The 26,606-nt window shown below is 42.8% G+C and overlaps 4 protein-coding genes across 10 annotated transcripts; all 4 read right to left on the bottom strand.

Annotated features, from left to right (window-relative positions):
- Nucleotides 1–4,092: 4,092 nt before the first annotated feature.
- Nucleotides 4,093–7,880, bottom strand: LOC104416099 (F-box protein FBW2). 5 transcript variants are annotated; one of them, XM_010027539.3, is made up of 3 exons: nucleotides 6,864–7,339; nucleotides 5,618–5,939; nucleotides 4,093–5,220 (listed from the first exon to the last, which is right to left on the bottom strand). In XM_010027539.3, the coding sequence occupies exons 2-3, from the start codon at nucleotides 5,932–5,934 to the stop codon at nucleotides 4,566–4,568; spliced, it is 972 nt and encodes a 323-aa protein (XP_010025841.2). In that variant the 5' UTR covers nucleotides 5,935–5,939; nucleotides 6,864–7,339; the 3' UTR covers nucleotides 4,093–4,565. The 5 variants fall into 5 exon arrangements, with proteins under 5 accessions (XP_010025841.2, XP_010025855.2, XP_010025861.2 ...); XM_010027553.3 differs by lacking the exon at nucleotides 6,864–7,339 and adding an exon at nucleotides 7,486–7,880 and having other exon boundaries at nucleotides 4,566–5,220; nucleotides 5,618–5,946; XM_010027559.3 differs by lacking the exon at nucleotides 6,864–7,339 and adding an exon at nucleotides 7,486–7,880 and having other exon boundaries at nucleotides 4,566–5,220.
- An 807-nt stretch (nucleotides 7,881–8,687) lies between these two features.
- LOC104416081 (serine/threonine-protein phosphatase 2A activator) lies at nucleotides 8,688–12,643 on the bottom strand. 3 transcript variants are annotated; one of them, XR_720543.3, is made up of 3 exons: nucleotides 11,230–12,643; nucleotides 9,110–9,212; nucleotides 8,688–8,983 (listed from the first exon to the last, which is right to left on the bottom strand). XR_720543.3 is itself a non-coding variant. In XM_010027522.3 (2 exons), exons 1-2 carry the CDS (start codon nucleotides 12,414–12,416, stop codon nucleotides 9,206–9,208), a joined length of 1,194 nt encoding a protein of 397 aa, XP_010025824.1. In that variant the 5' UTR covers nucleotides 12,417–12,642; the 3' UTR covers nucleotides 8,701–9,205. The 3 variants fall into 3 exon arrangements, 1 of the variants encoding a protein (XP_010025824.1); XR_720544.3 differs by having other exon boundaries at nucleotides 8,688–8,978; XM_010027522.3 differs by having other exon boundaries at nucleotides 8,701–9,212; nucleotides 11,230–12,642.
- Nucleotides 12,644–14,284: 1,641 nt separating this feature from the next.
- On the bottom strand, nucleotides 14,285–15,497 carry LOC104416070 (protein EXORDIUM-like 2). The gene has a single exon (XM_010027511.3). It carries the CDS (start codon nucleotides 15,466–15,468, stop codon nucleotides 14,518–14,520), a length of 951 nt encoding a protein of 316 aa, XP_010025813.2. The 5' UTR covers nucleotides 15,469–15,497; the 3' UTR covers nucleotides 14,285–14,517.
- Nucleotides 15,498–21,543: 6,046 nt separating this feature from the next.
- On the bottom strand, nucleotides 21,544–26,363 carry LOC104416059 (RNA-binding protein 24). The gene is made up of 6 exons (XM_010027501.3): nucleotides 25,541–26,363; nucleotides 25,310–25,433; nucleotides 24,978–25,119; nucleotides 22,999–23,035; nucleotides 22,595–22,881; nucleotides 21,544–21,984 (listed from the first exon to the last, which is right to left on the bottom strand). The coding sequence occupies exons 1-6, from the start codon at nucleotides 25,727–25,729 to the stop codon at nucleotides 21,954–21,956; spliced, it is 810 nt and encodes a 269-aa protein (XP_010025803.2). The 5' UTR covers nucleotides 25,730–26,363; the 3' UTR covers nucleotides 21,544–21,953.
- Between the last annotated feature and the right edge of the window lie 243 nt (nucleotides 26,364–26,606).

The raw sequence follows: 26,606 nt of genomic DNA, 5'->3' as shown, positions 1-26,606 counted from the left end.
GCCGTAAATGTTTTGAATTGTATGTTGGGCTAGGATTATTTAGAGCTGTAGGCCTAACTGCAACATCTTCTGTTGAAGACCTTCAGACAGGTTCTCTCCAGACTTCTTGCCAGCGTCAAAGGCAAGACAGCACGATTACAATTTCCTTTTGGCATGACAGTGGCTCGAACGCTGAAGGTGCTAAAGTCGAGTTATTCAATCATTCGCCTCGAAAGGAAGGGGGTTTGCGTGTCAAAAGCTTCGATTTTGGGTACAGCACGGCTTGTATGATTGTACCATGAAGTTTTTTTTCACTTATAGAAAGCTCGATTCCAATTGCCTAGGCTGGTGTTCTTTTCGTCGGTTCTTGCCTAATATAGTTCTTTTCTTGGGCCACTCTGCTATAGTGCTCTTTTGTCTTCAAGACTCCTACTACTAGTGCTTTTTCTCTGGTACATGAGTTCATATTTTCAATAAACAGGGAGGAGTATCTTGGCACCGGTTGGTCCGACCTAATCACTCGTATGCCAGAGCAGTACTTTCTTGCTTGGCTTTGTGTTGTTAATCGGCTCTGGGAATAAAGACTGGTAGGTCAGATGGACGCTTCATGTTTTTAGCTTTAGAGTAGTCGTCTGATAATATAACAAAGATTGCTGTATACTCTTTCGATGTTCTTTGGGCCACTAATATAAAAGAAAGAATGTGCATGCACTTTGTCCAGGTCCGTCGGTATTTGGCTTTCCGAGTTGGATTAGGAAATTCGCCACCGTCTATACGTCATGGAGATGAGCGTCGCACGAGTTTCTTGTTCAATTAGAAACAGTCATGAAGAAAGAGACCTTCTGCAGAAAATCAAAATCGCCTAGCACGCGAAACAAAGAAATCTTGGAAGACGAATTTTAAGGTCGTCTCGGTCTCTCTACTCAAGCCTCTTGCCGACACGAACTTAAAACTCCACGCCACGAGCATAAAAAAGTTTAACCCTGGAACTTCTTACAAGATTGCATATGCTGTGGCTGTGAGATGAGCTTCAGGGAGCCATAGACAGCAGACTGTTTCCCATCTTTTGGAGGAGATGTTGTCAGAAACATGCGATTTCCGGGAAGATTCAGACAGATATAACTATATTTCAACAAAAAAAAGTGAAGGAGAGTGTAGATAGGTGACCTCTCTCACCAGCAGCTAAGGCCCATATTTGGTAACCGGCCAAATAATAAAATTTTATATTCTTTTGTTTTCTGAGAATAAATTTTTTTTTTTTTGGAAGTTTCCGGAAGTAAATTTGGAACAGAATTAAAAATTAAAAAAAAAAGTTAATTCTTATTTCTTGAACAATTTTAGAATCAAGCCCATATTTTCTCTTTTTATTTTCTTTTTTTCTTATGCTTCTTCCATTTTCTTCTTCTTCATCTACTGCCACCGCCACGGTGGCCGTCTGCTGCGGGCCGTCGGCAATTGGTCCGACGAGGTCATCGGAGGCTCGCCGTGCCAAGGTAAGGTTCTCGAGCTCGCGGGAGGCAAGCCTAACCACTGATGAGGCTTAGCCAGCCCCACTGAGGCTCGATCGACAAGGGTCGGCCTCGCCGAGGGCTGACGACGCTCTGGTGAGATTGCCGGCCCTTGTCTAGCCAGTCGTTGATCATCCCAAGGCCGGTGACTAGCCACTTGAAGAAGAAGAATAGAGAAAGAAAGAAAAAAAAAAAGGAAAAAAAGTAATAAAATTATTTAAATATTAAAATAAAATGATTTGAAGTAGAAATTTTGAGCACGGTATCAAACATAATTTTATTTCGGCAATTGAAATTTTAGATTGTTACCAAACGACTTAAAATACTTAAAAATCATTCCCGAGAATAGAATAAAAAAAATTATTTTTAATTAGAAATTGTTATCGAGAACAAAAGCGTTATGAAACAAGCTCTAAAGGTTGAGGCAGTAGTGGTGGTCAAGTCAGGAGACATGTAAAAGAAATCTCTGATCATATGATACTCTTTTGTGATAAAACTAAAGAAAGTCAGCAGTTTTTACTGTCAAGTCCTTTCTCCAGTCGGTAGTTGAGTATGAAATTGTCCAGTATGCTAAGAATTCCTCAAGTTTTCTCATCATCAACCTTGCAGGGAAAGGGGAATTATAAAGACCAAACGATATTATTAACCTTCTCGACAATTTCTCGAAAATCCATGGAATACCCAACAGTGACACAGATCAAAGCAATTCATGGGTGTTAAAGGAATCAAGTTGCAACTTTCAAATTACAATGCATCCAAATTCCTGATTGCCCCCCACCCAAAATCTACTCGAGAAAGGTAGGAAAAAAAAATGCTGGGCTTGCTAATCTTCCTATCAATAATTGTACTTGGCATTTCGATTTTGAAACAGTGTGCCTCGGGAATTACTTGCCCGGATCCGGATCTAATGGACCACCGACACGGGGATCGCGAGCGGGCCCCACCCGGGACATGCTTTTCGATATTTTGGCAATTTGAACTGCGCATGTGATTTTAATTCACTCGACCTGTTTCTTTCCCCCCCTGCTGGTACTACGAGTGCATCGCCAGGAGGCATGGGTATTTCTTGTTTGTTCTTGGGTATAGAGGGGGACCATCCATTGACTTCTCGAATAACATGTGAAGGCAAAAGCAGAAAAAGTTCACTTGAGTTCCTGATCTCCATATTTTCGAAACAGCATATCTGATAATGATGTAGTTTTGTAGCAGCAGAAGATAATATGTGTTGTGTTTGGAACTGAACAAGATGCATACTGTTCTGAGTAGCTTGAATACTAAACTGAGTCGATGTCGAGCCTGATGGTATCTGAACGCGCAGCTCGAGCTGTGCTCACGAGCCTTGTTAGTAATGTTTCGCTTTGGGCGTTTGCGTTGGAGCCGCTTGAGCTCATCATCCTAACGACGGTGGCTAGGTCGGTCATGTTGAAAATTATTGAGTGATGACAGCAGTGACGGTCGTTTAGTGGCTAGTTTAGTGATCATTGATTGCAGCGTTGTTGGGTCAACAATATGACGGCCGTCAGGCCAGCACAAGCGATCATTGACCCTTGCAGACCGGGATTGATTTTATAGAAGAAAATCTACAGTCCTTCGTGATGGCGGGTAGCTAGACATTGGCAATAGCGACAATCCATCGCTCAATACATACTTGGGACAACTTCAATGTCCTTCTAATCTCTGTAAATCCCAAACTGCTGTAGTTGCATCCAACAGTTCAAGCGAAAAGTAGACAAAAGCAGACAAAGAATGGTACTCATCAATCACACCGTCACGGCAAAGAAATCCAAGAACCGATGGTGCGAGTCCTTTCCTCCTTTTTTTCTTGTAGTTTTCTATGCTGGGATCAAGCAGAGCACGTGCTACACCAGGTTCAAGATCGGATTTATTCTATCTCTTGAGCGGCCAAACACAAAATCTCGTCTTAACATGCTTTGTGAATTGCAAGATTGCAGGATCCAAAGTCATTATCACATGTGATCATGTGACTTCAGAGCCAAGTTGGGTATACAGTAAATCAAAAGAAAAAGAGGACACTCCTGCTCATCCACTATGAACAGGAAATACCTTAAAAAGAACAATATCTGCGAATATTCAGGTTGCTAGAGACAAGAGATTGTCCCAACTCCTCTCTGTCTCCGCTCAAGCATGGCCAATGATCTGCTCTGGTAACAACTGGATGGGATCTAGTCCCAAATCTCAGCCATATACATGCGTACTTGAGAAATGGAACACCTGTGCTCTAAGTTTTCACATTCAAATGAATAATCAACAGCTTGGTAAGCTCCTGAACTTAAAGAGGACAGATCGAGCACCGGAGGGATGCACATCCACATTATGAGTTCAGCATAATAGTTGCACCGATTAAGACATCAGCGAAAGGACTCGATGTGCTTTTCTAGTCCCTCAGCAACCTATGCTATTGAGTCATATCACAAAGTTCAGCAATACATGGTTGGCATGCCATGGAATACACATACCATAAACCATTCTCATGCTCAATGAACCATTTGAGAGTAGTGAATTGATGGAGAGGGCGAGAAATATGGGGCAGCAGTTATGTGGAAAATGGACACGTAAAGATAAATCCACTCTGTGTTTAAAAGGATTGAGAGTCTAAATGTCGTTTCAGACTTGTTAAATACGAATACAAAACTACAAATAGCATCTTGGACAATAGTCATAGTAAACACAGTGACTCGATAAATACACTAAGCACACCATCAGCTGCTCACCGACGGAAATGGGGCACTACAAAAGCTTGCCCACTGAAACAAATATCCTAATTGAAATCAATGTCTCCATGGAGCATAGACTTAAAAACCACTCAGCCAAATATACGGGAATGATTTTCAAACTACTTCTGCTCTTGCAGGCTGAGTCGTGACATTGAACCCTTCTGACATTGGACAAAGACCAGGCATTCATTCCTATTTCATATTCATTCCAGAAGGAAACACATACCAGTTTGCAGAAGCATGTACATACATCATAGATGGATCATGTAGCAGTGCTAACAGCATATTGATAATGCAGGAAACAGCAAATACGAAAAAAGAGTTCGGGCATACAAACATAAGCTCAAGGAGATGGGGCCCAACCATGAAGTCCAGCATCTTCGATTCCTTCGTAGAACCTCAGCTCAAGGTCTTCCAACCTCACTTCATCATCCCACATCTCATCCAAGCTCTCGTTATCATAGTAATCTCCAACTTCTCCAGCCACAAATTCCCATGCTAAATACTCAGAGAAATCAGAAAAATCGGAGTACTCCTCCCACTCATTCCTCTCGTACTCGTCCACAACATCAGGCCCCAGAACCTTCAATTTAGGATACCTTTCTTTGAGGAACTTCTCATCGAGTTCCACATGGTGGCAACCCCGTAAATCTAGAAATTCTAGCTCAGGACAACTATATATAACCTCGAGAACGCTCTGGGTGCTCACAATGTGGTAAGACATCTCGAGGCGTCGGAGCCTGGACATGCTCAAGGCAATGGCATGAGCCTCGTCATCCAATGAAGACTTCCCTGCAGTATTTACTGGATGCATGTTCCGGCACAAACCAAGAAGCATTTTGCAGTTCTTCCCAATGGCTTCGAGGGCATGAGCACCAATCCTGTCGCAGTAGCTTAGGTCCAAGAAACTCAGAGCGGAAAGCCTTCCTGCTATGCTTTCTACTATTGGATCTGTTATTTCACTACGAGGCAATCGCAATGTGTGGACTGAACCAGCACTAGCAACAACAACAAGGAAAAGAAAGGACACATTACAATTCATGAACTCTAGCCATTGATCACAAGCTCTTTAAAATAAGTTCATCCTGATTTTCTTATCATCCAAGTGGACATAAAAAATGCTTCCTTCAGGAATGTTTGACGTGAGATTTACTTTAAAATCATCTAAATCACTAAATTGCATCATTTAGTACAACTTCAACAGTAGAGTTTGATGTAGGACTTAAGATAATGGAAGTATGCTACAAATCAGGATAAAGTGTTGCCGAAGTTTTCCCTATGTAGAACAACAACCCATCTGTTCCTAGAACTTCTTTTCACGTACTAGTAAAGTCTGAATGTCACAATTCTAAGGATGATTCATAGACTATAGAATAAAAGAATGGTTTCGCTTACTGATCGGCGATAAAAGAGAAAATTCCATCATCATATTGACCAGTGCCCGACACACTGAGCTTTCGGAGCGATCCTGCACTTCTTGTGATCAGCATCCGGAGCATACGATCGATGTGGTCGGGACAGCCACGTTCCTTACTCCAATCCTCAATGTCTATCTCCTGCCAGCAATAAGGTCCACCCACCGCCTTTCCCCAAGACTTGCACACTCTAGGAATTACGGTCAGTATCTCATAAAGAGACAGATTCTTAAAGATTAATCCCAAAGCATCGGGTATCAATTCGTCCCATCGCCGATAATCACTTCCCTCCTCCATCTATCCTGGACCCTCCGACAAAAACAGAATGAAAGAAGCACCTCAAAATCAAGTCTTTCACAACGTTACACGAAAATGCACACAAAAAGTTCAAGCTTCGAATTCAAGAAATGGCAACAAATGGGCAGAAGCAAATGAACAGCAAACAGATTCCATAACTTCGCTCATTCATCAGAAAGGAATAGGAGAAAACAGGACATAGACAAAGTCTAATAGACACAAAAAATTAAAAAGAAGTGAACAATTCCGACAAAAATTTCTTAAAAAGAGATTTCACTCAACTCAAATCACAACTAGAACAGCTAAAGAAGAACAAGCATGTACATCTCAGTAAAATTCTTGACCGAATGACAGGAAAAAAAATGGAGCTTGAGAAGTTGAGCGACAACCAGATGAAATCGGGAACTTGAAAAAAAAAGAAAAAGTCGAGCTTTGCATAATTGAAACAAGTAATTAGACAAAATTAGCATCTATCGAGATACAGAACTTGACAGGCAAGCTAATTGTCTGTAACGCAGCAAGAAATGCGGACCTACTGCAAGAGACGAAGGAAACAAAATACCCCATAACACCTCTCCCGGGATCTTCTTGCTTTTAGAGGCCACAGAGAGAGAGAGAGAGAGAAGAAGAAGAAGAGAGAGAGAGAGCCAAGAGAGTACAAAAAAAAAAAAAAAAAAATCAAGACTTTGCATTCTCAGCTGATAAATCAAGAAGCTGGAAGTCACACTTCAGCTGAGAGCTCAAATTTCCCAGTGCAAGAAAACGTCCGTGCTCGACAAACCGAACCCAGATGAAAACTATCAACATTTTTCTTTTGCTCTGCCCAAGGTTACCCAGCGGGCAGAGCACGAACACAGAGAGGGAAGGGACAAAGGAAGGATTAAAAAAAAGGGACTTTACACAAGCATGCGAAAAGATAAAGATTGTACCCAAGAAGGAGTGAGATCTCCCTTCGAATTGCCTGAGCTTTTTTTTTCTTTTTTCTCTGGGTTTCTGCTAAAAGCCCGCCGGTATATCCGCCACAGAAGGAGAGGAAGAGGAGAGGAGAGAGAGAGAGAGAGAGAGAGAGAGGGGAGGGGAGGGGACGGGGTTATTTGGCTACCTACCGAAAAAGCTCTCACTACAACCACCAGCAAACAAGCGGAAGGGCAAGAGTAAAAACAAGAAGACCGAGGGAACAGAAAAGTAGAGAGGGAGAGAGAGAGAGAGAGAGATCAAAAGGACTTTTGTAAAAGGTGTGGATGGATTTGGAGGAGTGGGGAAGGGGTGGAAGATGTTGTACCCCTCGCGAACAAAAGAGGAGGACAAAAATGGACAGCCCTATTATGGCGATAGACAAGAACTGTCAAACCTGGTATTTAAGACAGCTTTAAATGCTAGTTGGTGGCGTGCAAGATTAGCCAGAGAAAGAGAGAAGGGAGGGAAGAGGAGGGAGGTCAAACTCAAAATCCAGGTTTCAAGAATAAAAGAATCTTAGGAAAAGGAAAGGGGGGGGGAGGGAGAGCACAGAAAATTTGAGGGGAGCTTTGAATTCAAGGATTAATAAATTACCTCGGAGAAGAAGACCTACCCCAACCCTGCTAATGGGGAAGGTCATTATTCTTCATGGCTTGACTCCCGCCGAAGACTTTGCCAGCTCTCATTTGGTGCCCCCCCAACCTCTCTCTTTTTCCTTCTCTTTTCGGCGTAATTTATGAAGATCTACAGGAGTATGAAAGCCTGCATTCGTGGATCCGGAATGAACCGGGTTTCCGATGGGGATCGATCGTTCTTCACCCGAAAAAAGGAAGCAAGTTTCGATGCGACGGTACGTGTGTGCGTGTGGACGGGGGATTGAAACACGAGGACCGAGTAACGCAAACGCCGTCCCCAAGTCACGAGACCAGGTTCTCAAAGGGGAAAAAAACAGCAAAGTGCCTCAGTGTCACGGTCCCCCTTCTTCCTTCCCATGTGCGCCCCTTCCACGTTTTTGGTTTTTTGAGTACAGACATTTTCATGGGTCATGGGGTAATCTCTCATTATATATAATTTAATATATATGGGTCATAGTTAATCTCTCATATTATATATATATATAAACACGTATGCGTGTTTTCTTTTGTAAGCACGATGCGTGTTCAATCACGGAGTGATTGCGTGTTGGGGATTATTGACTACAGGGAAGAGGTGGTCTATAAAAAAAAAAATGATCATTTTTGGACCGTGAGGAACACGTAACTTGTGCGATAGGCGACATAATATATAAGCCCTTAGATTCTTGCCACGAGCTCTTGCAAACCTTCCAATTGAGGCCTCTCTTCAACGTGATAATAATTGCTGGTACTAGGCGGTTGTGTGGAGGCTATGCTTCCAATTGGCAAGCAATGTCTCCCTTCTCAATGGATGCGAACTCTTTTTCATGGGATTTGAGGTTCCTCTTTCATTAATGTATCAGCATGTGATTATGACTTGAGTGTCGAAACTGGTGCTGTCATATTTCACTTATTAGATGGGAATCATATCGGAGAAGACCATGTTTTCCTCCAACCAGTCCTTTGATTGGCAGGTTGATGTCAATAAAGTATAATGCACCAATCAGAGGAATGTTGGACTTCTAAAGTCCATCACGAGGCTAAACTTGATCTATTTTTCCGGCTTTCGCTCTAGGATGGGGAAAAGTATAACACTATCAGATTTGCATCGTGGCAACCAAATGCTCTCCCTCCCTAAAAAGGACCTTAGCATCGCGCTATTGTACACAAGCAAACATCGACTTCGAGAGAAAAATACCAGCAATTTGGGAATTCTCTTATCTCAAATCACACTGTCCAAATTTTGATAACCTTAACATCCAGGTTATGAACACAAAGCATACTAGAAAGTCTAGCATTGGGACCAACCGCGGAGTCACAGATTTCCTTGGTTATCATAGTCAAGGACTACTGGTGGAGCTGGCACCTCAAACTCAACTACCTGCCTTCACACGTACACTTAGCAACTACTTTCCCCTCAGCTGCAAAGACAAACTTGCCATTGCCAATCATATCATAAGAATTGCTGTCCATCTACTCTGTCATCAAGTCAGAGGTTCAAAATTTAATCCGATGAACAACTTAAGTCGACATAAACGAACTGTGCATATGATTAAGCAACTAGCTGTAAAGAGAATAAAGTAGGAACAGCTCAACCGAACTACCAGACAATTTTTACTCGTTGCTCTTCAGTGGGTTTGTATCTAGAATCATATCTTCAGATTATGGAACAGCAGGGAGCACCAGCAAACAAGCATTATCTACTCCCTGGGAAAAAAGAAACCAAAAACAGTTAAAAAGCTCCGGTTGACATTCTTCACTCTTAAGCATTTGAAAAATCCCACGCCTACTGACATAACAACAGAACATAATTACAGTAGTTTGTTGTTAGTATGTAGATCATATAAGCACTTAAGCACACTATGAAAATCAACACTTTTTTAGGTACCAACAGAAAAGCACTCTCATTTCAATAAAATCATCAAACTAGAGAATTGCCTTGTTACTCAAAGTCAAGGAAATTAGGAATCCACGCATGCAAAGGAAAAGCATGCTCAAGACATATCAATGCATCTTTTCAACTACCCTCTTCAAGTTGCCATGCTAGGTTCTACATCTGCTTATTCATTACCAGTGTCAATTAAATTCAACTACCAAGAGAAATAAGAAATTGAGTGCACGGTTTCTTCATCAGTAGCAAAGAGCTGGATACCATTACATCTACAGAAACCATTCTGAAAGCAGCATAGGGGTCATATAAGCGGCATGGCTACACATGAATGTTGGAATTGATACTCCACCATGGGCTTTTTGGTGCTCTTGTCTCATAATCAGGTGTTAAAATGAAAGGGAGCAGCTTAAACATAAAGGGACACTTAACCGAAAACTAGATGAGAAACTAGCAAGCAAAACAAACTCAAAGAAATTGTGCACCACCCAAAGTAAAAGACAATCTTTAAAATCCAAAATTGGCTGTAGCTAAATTAAAGACTTATATACCAATTAGATTTCGATTTCTGAAAGACACTACATAAAAATCCTAACTCCAAGTAAGACCCTGATGATTCGCACTTACTAGATTCTCTGTCTAAGAATCTCAACAACCACATGGATTTTAATTCGAATTAATATGGTAAACTCATGTGTTCACATTGATCAGCTATTTGGATAAAGACCAGTTATGATCATATCTCAAAAAGGTTAATAGCTATTTCAAACCATGGCAGAAACCATGAACATGGAACAGGGCTTAGAAATCATTAATACATGTGATGAATTGTTATAGAAAGCCAAAAAGAAATAACCAACAGTCAGATACAAAGTCTGCTTCATGTTAAAGTAAAGAATGCTCAACAAATATATAATCCTCCTGAAATGAATGCAATTGCATTGTGCATATCTTATCTATTCAACTTATATATCCATAACTTAAAAACAGAATGAGATAGCAAAATATTACGCGCCAGACTCTGTACTAATGGGACAAATGTATCTATAAAGCCACATAAATCGGATCCTTCTAGTAAAAGTACAGTCGTACAGGTAAATAATAATTAGTTTAGGAAGAAGGCAAGTAAAGCAAGTGAGAAGTGCAGATTTTCAACATAACATTGTTGAGAAACCCTTCATGAGAGATCCCAGCATACACATGGATACATGATGGTATTTCAACTTTAATCACATATCACAAGGCCAAAAATGGAATCATTTTTGTGGCATTTTGCACTTTTATCTTCAATACCGGTATAGAAATAAAAAATAACTTAGTCTCATGTAATCAGGTGAAGCAGCAACAGTAACAAAGTAAAGCGCTGCACCCTAGATGGTAAAGTCCAATACCCAAATATAATTAGCTTATGCTATGACTCAAGTAGCACAGGACCTAAGGATTCCCATGTGAATGCACTACTATGATACACGACATTGACTAACACTTCAACAGCATCAATTGCCATTGCTGCATACCAAAAAAGTCACAAATCACCATTTAATCCAGAAAATAACTAGCACTTGTTAAATGATGTTTACAGATGGCAAGGAAACTTTTATGAGAGTAATTATGCCTTGTTCAAATGGTGAACAGATTTGTCACCTATGCATATCAAATGATTATTGTGACATGGTAATATGTAGACCAGCAAGAACATCACTAAATACCAACACCACATCCACTAATAGAAGTAAAAACTATCATCCAAGATCATTCTCCTATCATACAAATACCCACATAATAATTTCACCAAGAGTATATCACCATAAAACGGAACAGGGACGGAATCAGTACCACTTAATGAGCCAGCCAAACAGAAAATGCTGCATAATGGGGACCTTTTCCAAGACCTCCGCCTTGTACATCTTCAGCAACCCACTATTCACCTTGTTCCAATTAGGCACTCCACTGATATCATCCAGCAGCGGGGAATGCTCAGCAAACAGTCCCTTCTTCACCTTCCTAATAAAAGCAATGCAAGAGAAATACATATACTCATTGGAGAAGTTCTCCAATATGTCTTCATTGTGAATCGACTTGGGCTTCATATACTTGTGGCCAATCAACTGTGATGACCCAAAAATGAAAGGCAAGAAATGATAATCATCAAGACCCCAAACCCCATGTGAACCAGCAGGCTCCAAAGAGTACACCAACTGCAATTTTCTCATCAACTCTAGATACTTCACAAAAACCCTACCCACTACAGCTTGGTAATCTTCTTCCTTTATGACTCCCATCCTAGCTAAGCAATACAACCACGCAGCGAAATTGGTCTCATGCCCGGTGCCATAATCAATACGGCTCGAATTACCAAAACTATCAGTAAAATAAGGTACAATCTCAACCGTCGCAGATCGCAGATCGTCAGGAAGAAATGTGAGCATCAAGGACTCGCTAGTTTCTACCAAACGCTCGTGCCAGCTCCTGTACGAGACATTACCGTAACGCGCGGCTTGCTGGACCGGAGGAATCTCCTCGATCCAACGGGCCAGAGTGTCGAGAATCGACACGATCGCGGACACGGTGGACGACTCGTGGCACGAGTCCGAAATCTTGCGGCCCCGAACCGACTCGGAGAGAGCGACGACGAAGCCAAGGAAGTTCTTGGAGACGTCGGCGTCGTGGAACCGGCGGATGTCTTCCGGAGAATGGATTCTCTTGACGGGGACTTGGAACTGATGAGGCGGGGAGACGATCGGGACCTTCTGCGACTGAGGCACCGGCGCGAGAATGATGGCTTGCTGCTGGGAGTACAGAGATTCCGACGACACGTTGACGGCGGGGGCGCGGATGGGGCGGTAGGTAGGCGGCGGGGAGACGCCGGAGAAGGAAGGCGGGGGGGTAGGGTAAGCGGTGGGGCCGCCGCATCTAGCGCAGGTGGCGCTGGAGTGCCCGGAGCCGGCGGCGGCGGCGGTGCAGCCGGCGGCGTCGGACGTCTGGGGGGAGGTCGGGGAGTGGCAGTCGCCGTGGGATTCCATCGAAGGCGGCGGAGATGGAAACGGGAAGCGGGGGCGTTGGGTTTTTTCCGATCTCGCAGATGGAGGTGGTACGAGGATTCGCAGGCCTTCGACGAGAGAATCGGAAGTCGGCGACGTGAACGGCGAGGATTCGCCAGCGGGAATATCTGTGAGCGTGAACGGTGATGATTAGAAAGTGGGGGAACGGGTCGGAGGCGTTGGATGGTTTTACATTTGGTCGATTAGTTCCGACTAAGCGACGGTTTTCCTGGGCTTCTTCGATGTTTCGAGGCCCATTGATTTTCTCCCGTTAATACTGGTTTGTGGTTTAGTATTTCAAAATATAGGTAGGATTGTCCGCTTTTATCCTTCGTCCTTGAACCTTAGCATATTTCTAACGGCGTCATTAAATGTTTAATTTTTCTAATCAAGCCCTTGAAATTGAAAAATCAATTTTCTCTAGAATTGCTTAATTGGAGCTAAGGTGTCTTAGACTTGGAACCTAGAATTTACCTTTTTAGAGTCGGTTCCTCCTTCTTTGGAATTGGCAACCAACCTGGTTGACCCTAGAATTGGCCTAGAACTGAATCGGCCAATTCAAGGCCGAAATTATGCCTGGCCAAAGCTTTTCTTTTTCTTTTTTCATTTGTGCACTTTATTAAATTCCTTATACTTGACGATAATTTGTCAAATTTATTTAATTTCAAAGAATATTTTCTATTTTATAAAGGAGTAAAAGAACTCACTTAGAGTTAGGGGTAAACCAATTCAAAATCCATTTAGTTCCAAGTTCTACCATAACGAAATTCCAAGTTCTAGGTTCTTAGGTAGAGCCGACTGATTCGGGGTATGAAATTGGGAATTGAATTGATTAGCCGACCGATTTGGGGTATGAAATTGGGAATTGAATTGATTAGAGTGGTTCCCAATTTATGAAATTGGGAATCAAATAGGTTCCTTTGTGAACTAACTCAGTCACTCACCCCTAGCATGAGATGATAGCCTAGATTCTAGAAAAAAGCAAAAAAAAAAAAAAATCACGTTTCTTGTGAGCTTTGAGGGATACTTTAGCTCTAACTAACTAGATTATGAGTCTGAAAATTTAACTATAAAAGCTATGTAAGTTCATGGCCTTGATTAAAGCACATTAAATGTTGAACACCTTGCTTGGAAAAACCATGCTAGTTTAAAAAATCACAGATGATATCAGAGCAATATACCAATGCGAAATCTATGATACCTGCTTGGTGTGTGTTTGTCAAGCTCTATAGGTCCAGCCAACGAGAAAATCAAAATTACAAGCAAGAGACTTTGTGACACCTCAAAATCTCATGAAGTGGGAAAAGGATTCTCTCTCTCTCTCTCTCTCTCTCTCTCTCTCTCTCCCTCCCTCCTCTACACTTGGTTTGCGACCCAAACAAAGGTTGCCAGTTATCGTTGAGTGCGATGACGGTTGATCTAGGGTTGCGACCTTTGATTAGAGAGAGAGTTTTTTAAGGTTTTGGGTGAAACTTTCGTACGAGGTAAAGGTACTTTTAGCTGATTTGGAGTAATTGGACGTGTGATTCATATCATTGGTCCAACGGGAAGTAGTGCTTGGCACGACTTGGAAGCATGTACAAGGAAACGATTCGACGGTACGTGGTGCGCGATGCTGCAGATTCTTTCTTTCTTGGACATTCCAAGCAGCCAACGAGATCTCACCAGTCCTCTGCACGTCCAAACTTCGCCATGTAGAGACTCCAAGAGTCTCCACGTTTCCGAATCACCATCTTTTTTCTTTATTCTACGAAAAACCTCATTAGCACTGAACGTTTCCGACAACAGGTAGGAGAATCATGCAAAGATTCCGGCACAACTCCAGTCATAGTTAAACGAGTCTCGGAAGAGAAACGAGAGAGATGTTCGACATGCATTGACGGCGTTCGATTGTTCCAATGAAACCACATTATTCAGGTTCGAAGTAATCCACAAATTCCGAAAATATTGTATTCAACACCATAAATTTAAAGCCCCCCCGAAAAGAAAACAAGACGTATAATTGTAAGCATCACGTGTGCGCTATACGCGTATGAAATCGAGGTCCCCTTGTTATGTGTGTGTGTTTTGCTTGCTTGCTGCCCTAGACGGGCGTCTTGCAAGTGGACGTCTTGGGGTCCCACATCGCCGGCAGCAGGTACTTCCGTCCGCCCAAGCCGATCGCGTTGTAGCTCGCTCCCGTCGTCTTGTCCACCAGGACGACCCCAGGATAGCCGGGGAACGCGCCCTTCCCGAATATCCCCGTGCACGCGCTCACGGCCTCGAGGGGTGCGTCATCGGGGCCCTGGAAGTATCCCTTGTCGAACGGGTTCGTGACGGTGCCGGCCAGGACTGTGGCCAAGCTGATGACCATCCCGTCGACCCCGATGTCCCCGTTCGGGGCCACCAGGGGAGGTATCTGAGGCCCGTAGATCGGCTGGTAAAAGGGCCACGCGCACTGGCCGGGGCACTGCTTCCCCGGGTTGCCGACCCACGCGTACGCGAACTTGGCTCCCTTGCCGCCCGGAGCCGTGGTCGACCACCCATGGGACCCGCAGCGGCTCATGCAGAACCCCTCGACGCCAACATCCGACGAGGTCAGCACGAAGTTGATGGAGTTACCGCCACTAGCCTTGGCCCTAGCGAGCCTGGAGGCCAAGTTCACGATGTCCTGGTTCTTCAGCGATTTGCCGAGGGAGTACTTGCTGTCGACGAGCTGCCTCCCGAAGACGACGTTGGCCGGGCCGCCGGCGTACGCGGCGGTGGTGGACCACCAGGAGGCGACGGAGGGGGGAGGCCGGGCGGGGCCGCCGAGGGAGCGGAAGAAGTCGGCGATGACGGAGAGCTGGGCGCGGGAGAAGCGGCCGTACCAGAGGAGGTTGACGGTGACGTTGCCCTTGAGGAGCTGGCCCTTGTGGTACGTGAGGACGAGGGGCTTGGTCTTGACGAGGGACAGCATCCTCGGGACGGCGGCCGACGACGGGGCGGCGAAGCGGGACAGGACGAGGAGGAGGGCGACGAGGACGTAAGAAGGAGACGGAGGAGAAGCAGCCATCGTTTTAGCTTTTAGGAAATGGAAGAGCTTCGCGTTGGCGAGTGAAGGATGAAGATTGAAGAGGGTCCGGTGGGTATTTATGCCGGAGGGTTTCGTGCGTTCTGCGGAACAGGCAAGGAGGGAGAAAGGAGTGACCAGCATGTCTTCGATAGATGGATAGAGAGAGACAGATGGAGACGCGGGAGCAGATTTGATTGACCAAGATAGGGTCAAAATCGGGAAACATTACCAGAAGAACCCGGACCACGTGAGCCTGGATCGCATCGACCGTCGATCGAGATGAACTTCGCATGGGATTCGTATAATCTCTCGGTTCGCGCGAGCGAGTGCACGTGTTCCGGGATCAGGTGATAGTTTCTCCGAAATGAGGGGGCAGAGGCGAACCTAGAATTTGGCTGCGCTCGTCGCGACAAACGCTGGGCGAAAACCTGTGGGAGGTTCGCCTGGGGATGACAGACATTACATGTCCTGATTTTTTTTTGCTGATTTGTTGGATCGGAATAAATTATAAAACATATAGGCAGGAACTTGGTTTGATGGGCATCCTGAGACTTAATTAAGAAATTACTTGAGTAAACTTTTATTTGAACTTCACTGGAATTTTTAAAAATCTAAGTCACAAAACTTTGATTTCAATTTTAATTTGTCGATCCATTAAGCTTTTAAGTTTTTGTAATCAAAGCACTTAAATTGAAATCTACACAACTTCCATATCATATATTCATCTCATGTGGAAGTAACATGACGCCATGCATGAAAAAATTAGTCACCTATATCTTAAAAGGACCACGTCATCTATACTTTAAACTATTCAGAAGTTGACAACTGTCCACATAGGTCTACATGTCAACCCAGTTCAAACCTAACGCACCACAGAGGGCAAAGCAATCTTTCTCCTCTTTATCTCATCTATCTTCCTCCTCCTCCTCCAACACTTTCCCCTCTCTCTCTCTCAACTCGATGGCCTCATCCTCTAGATAGCATTCTCTCGGCACACTCCTGCGACCTCTCTCTTCCCAAATCGTACTCTCATCTGAAGACCAATTTCATTCGGCTCTCTTTATATCCCTCCCAACTCTCAACTGAGAAGAAATCGCTCCACTCTCTCGTCTAATTTTTCGTCGACGACTTGATTTCTACTCTACCCAAAGCTGTCTATCGAGAAGCTCTAAATTTGTGACCGTAAGTCCCTCTTTTTGAGTTCAATTTTACCAGGTATTCATGTTTGCATCTTTGTTTTGAGGAAAAAGGTACTTAGAAGCGCACTGGGGCCGTTCTTGCAGAATTGAGAAGCAATCGCTCTACCCTCCATTCTCCGCTCGGCTCGAAGTCATTTGAGCGTGCTCACGAGCCTTCCTTTAGAGGGTACGGATTGACAATTCTTTTCCGAGCTGGGGCAAGATTACAAAAATATCGAATGATTTTATTCATTTATCATTGATCTCCTCTTCGGGCCTTGGACTTGGACGGTCATCCATTCATTTAGTGAAAGCAGAGCACGATCCCGATCTCCATTTCATCCATTTATGTTTTAGGACCGTGTGTGTCATATTTGCAACACCTAAGATAGAAAATGCTTTTTGCAGAAAAATACTTTTTGAATTCTACAGACTCATCGCCTTAATTCGGCTTGAATTTTGTAGATTGAAGAGCTCAAGCACAACCCGCTAGCTGAGGTAATCATTATTTGAGGGGTGTATGCTATGTGATAATATTTTCGAGAGCTTTTATCTGTGCTACAAAGCTACTGCTAACTTACTTAGATATAATTAATGGGATCTTAAGGTTTTTGTTTTCTCCTTACATATAAGTGATGGGATTTTAATCTAACTTGCTTAGATATAATTGATAGGATTTAGATATAAGTGGGAGCCATTTGGGAAGCGTCGGTGTGTTGGGGAAGAGTGCAGAGTGAGAGAAGAGCGTTGAAGGAGGAGGAAGAAAGAGGAGATAAAAGAGGAGAGAGACTGCTTTGCTCTCCCCCTACGCACTGGGTTTGAATTGGACTTGACACGTGAGCTTACATGAATAGCTGTCAATCTCTGAATGGTTCAAAGTATAGATGACACGGTTCTTTTTAAGTACCTAATATTTTCTTACAAAGAGGATGGAAACTTAGTGCATTGACCGGTTGAAAATCGAAGTATGGTCATTTGACGATTCTGAAATTCCACCGAAGATACAGCAAATTACACACAAAGAACAATTATTAGCGACGTAATTTAGGATTATATGAACTGTCTTAATAGTTAATATGGCTAGATTTTTGTTCAATCTTTTTGCTTTTTTTGTTAATTTTTTTTTAGGTTTATAATATAATATGGGAGCGCGGCTGAAATTGAAGAGGATTATAGGCAACCAATGTTTGAGTCCGAGGACGTGGTTTCTGTCTTTGGGTCGGTTTTGAGAGAAGCTAACTGTTTCTGATCAAGTCAGGTCAGACTATTAATAATTGAGTTCTTAACTGTACTGACCAATGTGCAGTGCGATTAGTATAATATGATGAATTTAATAATTGAAGCAAAAATAATTAGGAAACAAAGCAACCAATCATACTTCTACTTTGTATTTCTCGAAATTTCAGTTTTAGTAACCGATAAAATGCTATTTTTGTTCATGAATTGGTAACTTTTACTCTTCATATTTTTTTTCTAGAGTCGATCCTAGATTGTCATGTTAAGGTTTCAATTGTTTCACAGAAAATATTTTCTAGTATTTAGATCACTTAGGAAAATGAGTTAATATAAAATGTTTTCCTAATTAATGAAAAATATTTTCGTATTGAAGTTTAAATTTAAGAAAATAATTTTCTTTTAAAAAAATGAAAATCTTTTTCCAAAATATGACAAGGTATCGACACTTAGAGCAAAAATCCCTTAGACACAAAAACTCAAATGTTCTTTCCCGAGCCCTTGGCAACAAGGTCGGGTCTCCGGCGCCCAGGCCCAGATCCATCTAGGTTGTGCTTGACCTCGGTCACCACGCTCGAGTCCATCAAGGCCAAGCTAGGCTCCCGTGCCCCGTGCTCGGATACCTTGTACCTGCACCCTAGTCTATTGATGCTAGGCCCAGCCAAGGTACTGAGCCTTGATGGACTTAAGCATGGGCGCCAAGGTCCCAAGCTTGATCTCGATAAGCTCAAGTTTGAGCACCAAGGAATGTGTCTCAAGCCCAACCTTGATTGACCCATGCTCGGACATCAAGGTTCTAGTCCTTGTCCCAAGCACTGAGGTTCGGGGCTTAGCCTTGATAGACTGAGGCCCTAGTGCTAGGAACATAGGTCCAGCCTCTATCGACCTAAGCCAAGGTGCTAAGGAGTGGGGCTCAGTTTCTATAGACCCAAGACCAGTGGCCGTGCTTGTGTTCAAGAGTTGGGGATTCGAGCTTGAAACCCTAGAGTCCATGTTAGGTTCCTCAACTATCCATGCGTAGGCCACTAACGCCCAATAATGTATATCTATTTAGGAATGATTTCCTTTACTAAATAATGAAAAATTATTTTTCACTTTATTTTCAGGTCTCAACTAATACTAAAACACATATCATTTTTGTAGAGAATGACTTTCCGAAAAATATTTTCTAGAAAAAATCACATTTTCAACAAAATAAACGAAACCTAAGTTCTAAACTATATAGTAGGCTCCAAGTTTTGAAAATGTCAGAGTTTGGCCATCCCTAGTGATGAGAAGAGTATATGCGACCTGTTGTCGATTAAAATAAGGATATAATCCAATGCAAGAACGGCGTCCTAGGATATCATATATCGAGATAAACCAAATAGAAAAGATTCACCGTATTACACAGGGTATAGCCAAAAACACGGCGAGCACGCAATGGTCGTTGTGTTATATTCAGAGATGGATGGCTGTGCGGGAACAAGAGAAAGGCCGATTTGGACTGGACGGACAAAGAAGATCATCAGCCTGTGCAACGAACATGGTGAGCTCCATAAGTTGACTTTGGGAAACTTTCCCGTTGTTCAAGTCAAATAAATATTTGGTAAATATGTTTAAACAATGTCCACCCCCTACGCGTGCTGCGAATAAACATAACGACTTAACGCGATAAGAGTCATCTAGAGTCTAGATGACTCTTGATGACAATTAACGTTGCCGATAGCACCAATTTGCCTCTAATTTGGAAATTGAGGCTAAATTTGTTCTCAAAGTACTCTTACGTCGACCCTCATTGAAAATTGGTGGAATGACTCGATAAAGGACTTGCGTTTCACTAAAAACAAGAGTGGCCCTAAGTAATGAAAATTCTTTTACTGGAAACAAGAACCGAACTGGTTTGCAATTTCTAGTTTCAGGGATCGGACCAAAGGTCTGGTGGAACTAATAAGGTCAAAGTAGATAATGTCTCAAACTCCATGAAAGGTGAAGGAGACATAGAGAAAGGAAAAGACCAAAAGAGTAAAGTAGATGTGAGCATTGTGGGGCGAAAGAGAGAGCAAAAGAGGAGAGGAGGTATATGTGAGACATTTAAATCAAAAAAATTCAGTCCGGGCGATCCAATTCAATTAGGTTCCCCTTTGGAATAAAGAACAAGACTACTCGGACACCGGCTCCACTTTTAGAAACCGAAAACCAGGCCGACATTCTCTAGACTAACTGGCCCATTTGATCTACTCTAAGTGATTTTTGATTAAGTTGATTAGTCTTGCTCACCCTTAGGCATAGTGACGAATAAGTATAATGACTTTAAAGGTAAAAAGATTATAAAGCTGTGTTTGACAGTCATAATAAAATTTAAGATATGATTAAATTTATCATATTCTACATTTGATGCCTATTCAAAATAGAATAAAATCTAATATAAGAAAGATATAAATCAGATAAAATCATCTCATGGAAGAGGTGGATAAAAGTGGATAGGATTTCTTACATTCATATTAGGAAAATTATTTTTCTCAAATAATAAATTTCTTAAATTAACAAAATTAAAAATTATTCGACTAAAAAAATTAACAAAATTAGAAATATATTTTGATATATAAATAATATTTGAATCCTAATATAAGAAATTCAAAATAAAAAAAAAAAAATAGTTAATTTAATTTAATCTTATTTTTGGTTTATATATTCAAATTTAATTCTATTTTAGACTATAGATTCAATATATTTATTACATATTTTATGTATTTTAGCATTTTTTGTATATTAGTATAATTTAACATTTAATGAAATTTTATTAGAGAGCGGTGGAAGAGGAAGAAGAAATAACAAAGAAATTAATTAAAAAAAAAAAAGAGGAATATAAAATAAAAATAAAGTATGCAAAAGTGTCATGAGAAACTTTTACCATCTCCGTTTGTAAAATTTTTGGTTTATTTATATAAATATGTCGTTTATACTAAATAATGTACATGATATGATGTGAATATATATTTAACTATAATCACCAAATAATTAATAAGATACAGTAAAATTCTTGAATTTCATATCATATCCTATCTAGTTCTATTAAATCCGAATAACCAAACATAGCCTACATGATGAAAATCGAAAAGGCATTAATACTAATAAATTAATAAAAATACATTGGAAATATGTGTCCTTTCGTCCCAAAGTAATTACACGCCACCACATATATTATCCCTACTTATAATCACTCATTAGCAATTATTATGCTAAGTATAGTCGTAAGTACACTTATGAGATTTCAAACTTCCAATCTGCATACCGATCTTATCCACAAGTGATGACAACTCTCAAGGTCGCTATGTTACCTAATTGTTGTTCGGTAACTTTGTTTGTGATTGATATCTTCACTACATCTCCTTTGTTTTCTTCCCCTATCCATAACTTAGCCAAAATTTTCTTAACTCACTGTCTACTGACTGTTAACAAAACAAGATTAACCAATTTCTATCATGCATTGATATTGTATCTCATAATCATCGATGATCATTATTCATAGCCACTAATAAATTTTTCCATTATCGACGACTACGTCATGTCCCTGTCAGCGACCGTCATATAATTTGCCGTTAATCGTAGCGAGTCTCGTCATCAGGCGCTATATTCGTAAAAGGACATTAGAAAAAAGCTCCAATAATAAGATAAACGGACATGAACGCGGAGAAAAATGAATGAATTATTTTTTATCAAAGAGAGAGATAAAAGAAAAGGAAAGGAAAGGAAAGGAAGACAAGAAAAAAATGAAAATAATAAATCAGGTGTTGATTAGTCTTTCTTCCGTCCTCCTCCCACATCTTGCGAGGTCGGATCCTGTGGCGACGAGATCTCTCTCTATCTTCGCGCAGCGTCAGCGATCTTCCCCACCTGCTGCGTTCTCTTCTAGGCCCGGGGGGTAAAGGAACAGGAAGCGAAAACGTACGCAAAATGCCTTGTTTAGGAGGAACGTTGGAGGAACATGGATCGTCGCAAGCGACTCTGTCGATGCTCGAATGATGTCTTCCTTAGGTTGTCGGAGCTTGAGAAGCGGCAACCCCTGATGGCGATGAGGATGATGTTTCTGCATTAGTCGATGCTTGTGGGTTGTTGTGCGTATCTGTCACCATGTATAAAACACCTCGTGAGAGAAAGAAAATGGGTAGTTAGTTCTATCTGGTGCTCAACACATAAGATCTAATCCCGCAGAGAATTTAACTGCAGATCCGGTGGGATCCTAGCCCTCTACACGAAACCCATTTTTTAACATCGGATTTTTCGCGTTCCCTGTAGTGCAATTTGCGCTTCAAGCGACAAGATGCACAGAAGGATGGAGACCCGACTGCATTCCTCGGGCTCGATCGCAGGGATGATGTGGAAAACACAGTGCGAATGCAAGATCCCCATTGAAGATCCTCTCCCCCCTTCCACGCCCCACGCCCCACCCCCTGTCGTGCATTCCCGAATTGACCCCAAATCATGCGATGGGTCATACCCACGAACGTTTTGATAGCTGTCCTTCACATGGCCTTTTGCGGGTTGCCTACCTGGCCTCGATTACTTGCGCACTCCCGTACTTATTCCAATTGCCACAAAATATCTTTTCCAACGTAATTTCGGCCGGTCACAAAGAAAAAGGACGAAAATTTCGAACCATGTTCTAAACAGTTCACCGAAATAAACATGGAAAAGAAAATTATGACCCGAGAAAAAGATGAGATTTTGATTACCTGCTGTGGGAGAAGTGAAGGGGAGCCGGAGAGGCTGGAGGGTGGGAGGGGAGGAGGCTGGAAGGGGAGGGCGGGCCCTCCGCATGCGCAGGATAGTAGAGGTAGGAGGGCCCCGGAATACGGTGCGCCTGGGGCGAGGAGTAGGCTCCCCTCCCGGCAGCTTGCAGCGAGTAGCCGTAGTAGTACGGGGAGACAGCGCCCATGGCGGATGTCGAGGCAGACGGCCCCCCGTACATCTGCTGATAGTACTGCTGCTGCTGCTGCTGCTGAATCGGGTTGTACATTGCCTGGTCCCCCGCAAGTACATTTAATCAATTTGATCAGCACATGTTTTAACCCGTAATCCTTTCACTAATCCAATTTAATAAACATTGAGATTGAGAGAGAGAGAGAGAGAGACTCACTTGGTGGTATCCATATTCAGGAGGGTAAGTCGAGTACCTGAAAGCATCACAATTCATGGCGATTAAACGACTAATCAGGAAAAGAGATTAATCTGTCCGATGATAAAACATGGCACACGAGACAACTTTGGCTCTTACAGCTTCTGTTGGAGTTGGGTCGTACCGTGTTTTGAAAGAACTGTTTCAGTGCGAAAGATAGCAACTTTCAAGAGACAAAGGGACAATGATGATGCACAGAGATGATGATGGAAGCGAGAGTTTAATGAAACTGTCGAGAACGCCATTCGACCGCCCATTGGTGCTCCAGGAGCACCAGAGCTTGTGATCGGAAGTTCACAGGGAAAAATAGCACTGTACTTTTTCCGGACGGGTTGTCCTAGGCCACGCTGAACCAGCACTCGTGTTCTCATGTTCCGAGACCAGAAAGTCCTGCAACGCGGTACTCAGCCGTTTGCCCTTGTACAATGGAAGTGGGATTACGTCTGTGGAAAAGCAGACTCACTTGGAAAGGTCGAGAAAGTTTTCGCTCAAAGTCATGGCCACCAAGGATTCAAACTCGTCTTGAAAAGTAGTGATTGAGAGGTTTTGTTAACGAGTGCCTCTGGATATTTATGAAGCCTTTGTGGAACAAATGCTGAGGTTGTAATGCATCTCTTGTGTTATGTGTAAGTACCTCATTATAATGCGATATTTCAAAACTTAATACTACTCTAAAATCACATGATAATATCTAACAAAGTAGTATTTTCTTTCTTTTAGGGCATTGGTTGTGTATGACATGAGAAGATAGTGCTTTGAAAATGACAAGCTCTATTCTTTTCGGATGTTTAACAACTGCCCTCATAACATCATTGACAAAATTCTTCCGAATCAATTATGTTGAACTAATACTCCAGAGAGACTCACTAACATGACCTTTTTGGGCAATTCTTTGCACCGGATGAAAATGCTCAACCGGTCGGCCATTCCGACCATCTGAACATTCAGACTTCCAAATGTCACTTTCCTGGCTTTTAATTAGTTCGCAAGCTTATTGCGGGTTACGGCAAGGTTTTTAGTTGTCCCTAACTCTAACTCATCCCATCAATACTAAGTCAATCCAAACATGAAAGAACTTCAGTAAATTCCAGGCTGCACCACGACCAGTTTTTAAGCTGGTTTCAATATGTATGTGTTCTGCCATGGTTATCGGTACTTGCTGGTCCATTGGTGACAAGCCATCCCACACAAAAGTAACTAAGAGAAATACTTTCTCTAATTCAAGTTCTACGACAAAAATAACATGTAAATTTCTTACGACATACATGGTAGTTAGAATCAATCATACTCTTGAACTTTGGCTAGAAACATATTTTGTATGCTTCAGGGCCTAGGGATTTTTCTTCTTACGACGTTACTTTGTTAATCAATCTCTTAACCCCAATCTTAACTCAACCCAAGCATAACCAAAAAAGAAAAAAGAAAGGAAGGAGTAAATACTAATTAATAAACTCTCTAGTGGCAGGACCTAGCGAGGGATGCACATGTGAATCTTTATGCTGGTCAGACACAGAGAGAGAGAGAGAGAGAGAGAGAGAGAGAGAGAGAGCACTGTCAATCTCTACCCTCTCCCCTCCCAGTTACAATTTCAATACCCGGTCAACTCTGACCGATTGTTTCAATGCTGACAACAACCGTACACTGCGAATGTAATGTAGTGTTCATCACATCCCACGTTAAAAATCACAAAAAAGAAAGTAGACATATGGACGACGCACACGCGAAACGGGGCATTGAGAACAGTGAAGATGTCCGGTGCTGTGTTATGTAGCATGGACCATTTTCTCTCTCAGGGATGCACGGCCAACCGCTGGCATGATGACGAGTGAGTACCCCAGAAAAAGGAAACGACCCTTCTTTTAAACCACGAAAATATAATAGATGCATGTGCGCGGATGGATAAATGTGCAGATGGAGAGGGATTGATCAAGAGGGCTGACCCGTAAGGCGGATAAACGAACGACGGCGGCGGCGGCGGCGGCGGGGGCTGCAGCGACGCCGCTCCTCCGCTGTAAGGCATGGCGCTGCCGGGCGCCGGAGGTGCTCCACCTTGGTAGGGGTAGTTCCCACCTTGTGCTCTCCCTACAGTGGTCCACAAACATGTTGAGCTTCTTGATAAAGGATAGACAATTAAGGCATTCTTAATCGCAGGCATCACATGTTTATCATTCGATGCTCGCAATCTGCGGGACTCTTTAAAGAAATCTCGCAGAGTTTCGATATCAAAACGACAAGCAATTGAGGCATTGTAATGGTTAAATTAATAATAAACCTCGCGGCGGCGAAGGTCGAGGTCTGCCCATGGAAGCAATGTTGCAGTTTGCTCTTCTTCCATCTATGACCGGGTTCGGTTCGACACAAGCCCTTCTCGCTGATTCCGGGTCACGAAACGTCACCTTAAATTATGTTTTTCCCGTGCGGAAGGAAAAGGCACGAAAGTATTCCCATCAGTTTCTACGGACAGACGGTCGGATGACAAAGGAAAAAAGGACCGGCAACTTACAAATCCGTAGCCCTTCGACTTGCCGGTGTTCTTGTCAGTGATGATGACGGCCTCGAGGATCTCCCCGAACTGCTCGAAGTAGCGGCGCATGTCCTCGGTCGGGGTCTCCCACGCCAGGCCTCCGACGAACACCTTGGTCAGCGTGGTGTCCCCGAACTGCGATCGGTGGTAGTGCGGTGGGTAGGCCATCGTGGTGGCGCGAATGTCATCAAAGAGGAGGAGCTTCAGCTTCAGCTTCAAACTAGGGATGCGGGCGCGCGTGTTTCTTTCTTCTTTCTTCTTTCTTCTTTCTTCTTTCTTCAGTCGCGGTATCTTCTCTTCCACCTCATCTCGCCCCACGACGCCTTGAACTCCGCCGCCGTCCCCTCCTCCATTCAGCTCATTCAGGAATCGTTCTATTGATGTTAGGGTCTGCGATCGTCGCCGTTCTCGAAACTAGACGCGAGTAGGTCAATTAAAAGAACAAAGAGCACCCGCTGTGGATGTGAAAGAGAGAGAGAAAGAGAGAGAGAAGATCCGACAGGCGCAAGCGCTAATTTGCTGGCCGAGCTGAGGGAAGAGGGAGAGGGTGGGGTTTGTATATGTGGGAATGACAGCTGCTCGAGTGAGGCACTTTTGAGAGAGAGAGAGAGAGAGAGAGAGAGAGAGAGGAGAGGGGGAGGGAGGGAGAGAGGCCTCACTGGCTGATGTATTAATTTACGCACCCCATCCTCCAATCAATCAAGATTCAGTTTTTTCTCTCCAATGTTTTGACCCTCTCTGGGCTGGTCTCTCGTGTTGTTTCTCTCCGTTCTCTTCTGGGTTTTGCCCCCCTTCACTCCTCCCTTCTCCTCCTGCTTTATCTTTTAGCAAATTAAGTACTTTAATCAACCCTTTTCTCTTGCCATGTCACATGGCTTCCTTTTCATCTTTTATCTTTTCTTGCACAGTTGGTGGAAATTCTCACTTATTGACTGTCGGTAAATTGGATCTACCGCCGGACTTGACAAGACTTTCGATATGGTTTTCCAAACTAGGCTTGACTCTATCCGATACATTGGTAATATAAAAATTTCATACAAGATTT

Source organism: Eucalyptus grandis, chromosome 11 (genome assembly GCF_016545825.1).
Source record: "Eucalyptus grandis isolate ANBG69807.140 chromosome 11, ASM1654582v1, whole genome shotgun sequence".
Taxonomy (NCBI): Eukaryota; Viridiplantae; Streptophyta; class Magnoliopsida; order Myrtales; family Myrtaceae; genus Eucalyptus; species Eucalyptus grandis.
The sequence above is the reverse complement of the archived record's forward strand: the minus strand, read 5'-3'. Positions and strand labels throughout refer to the sequence as shown.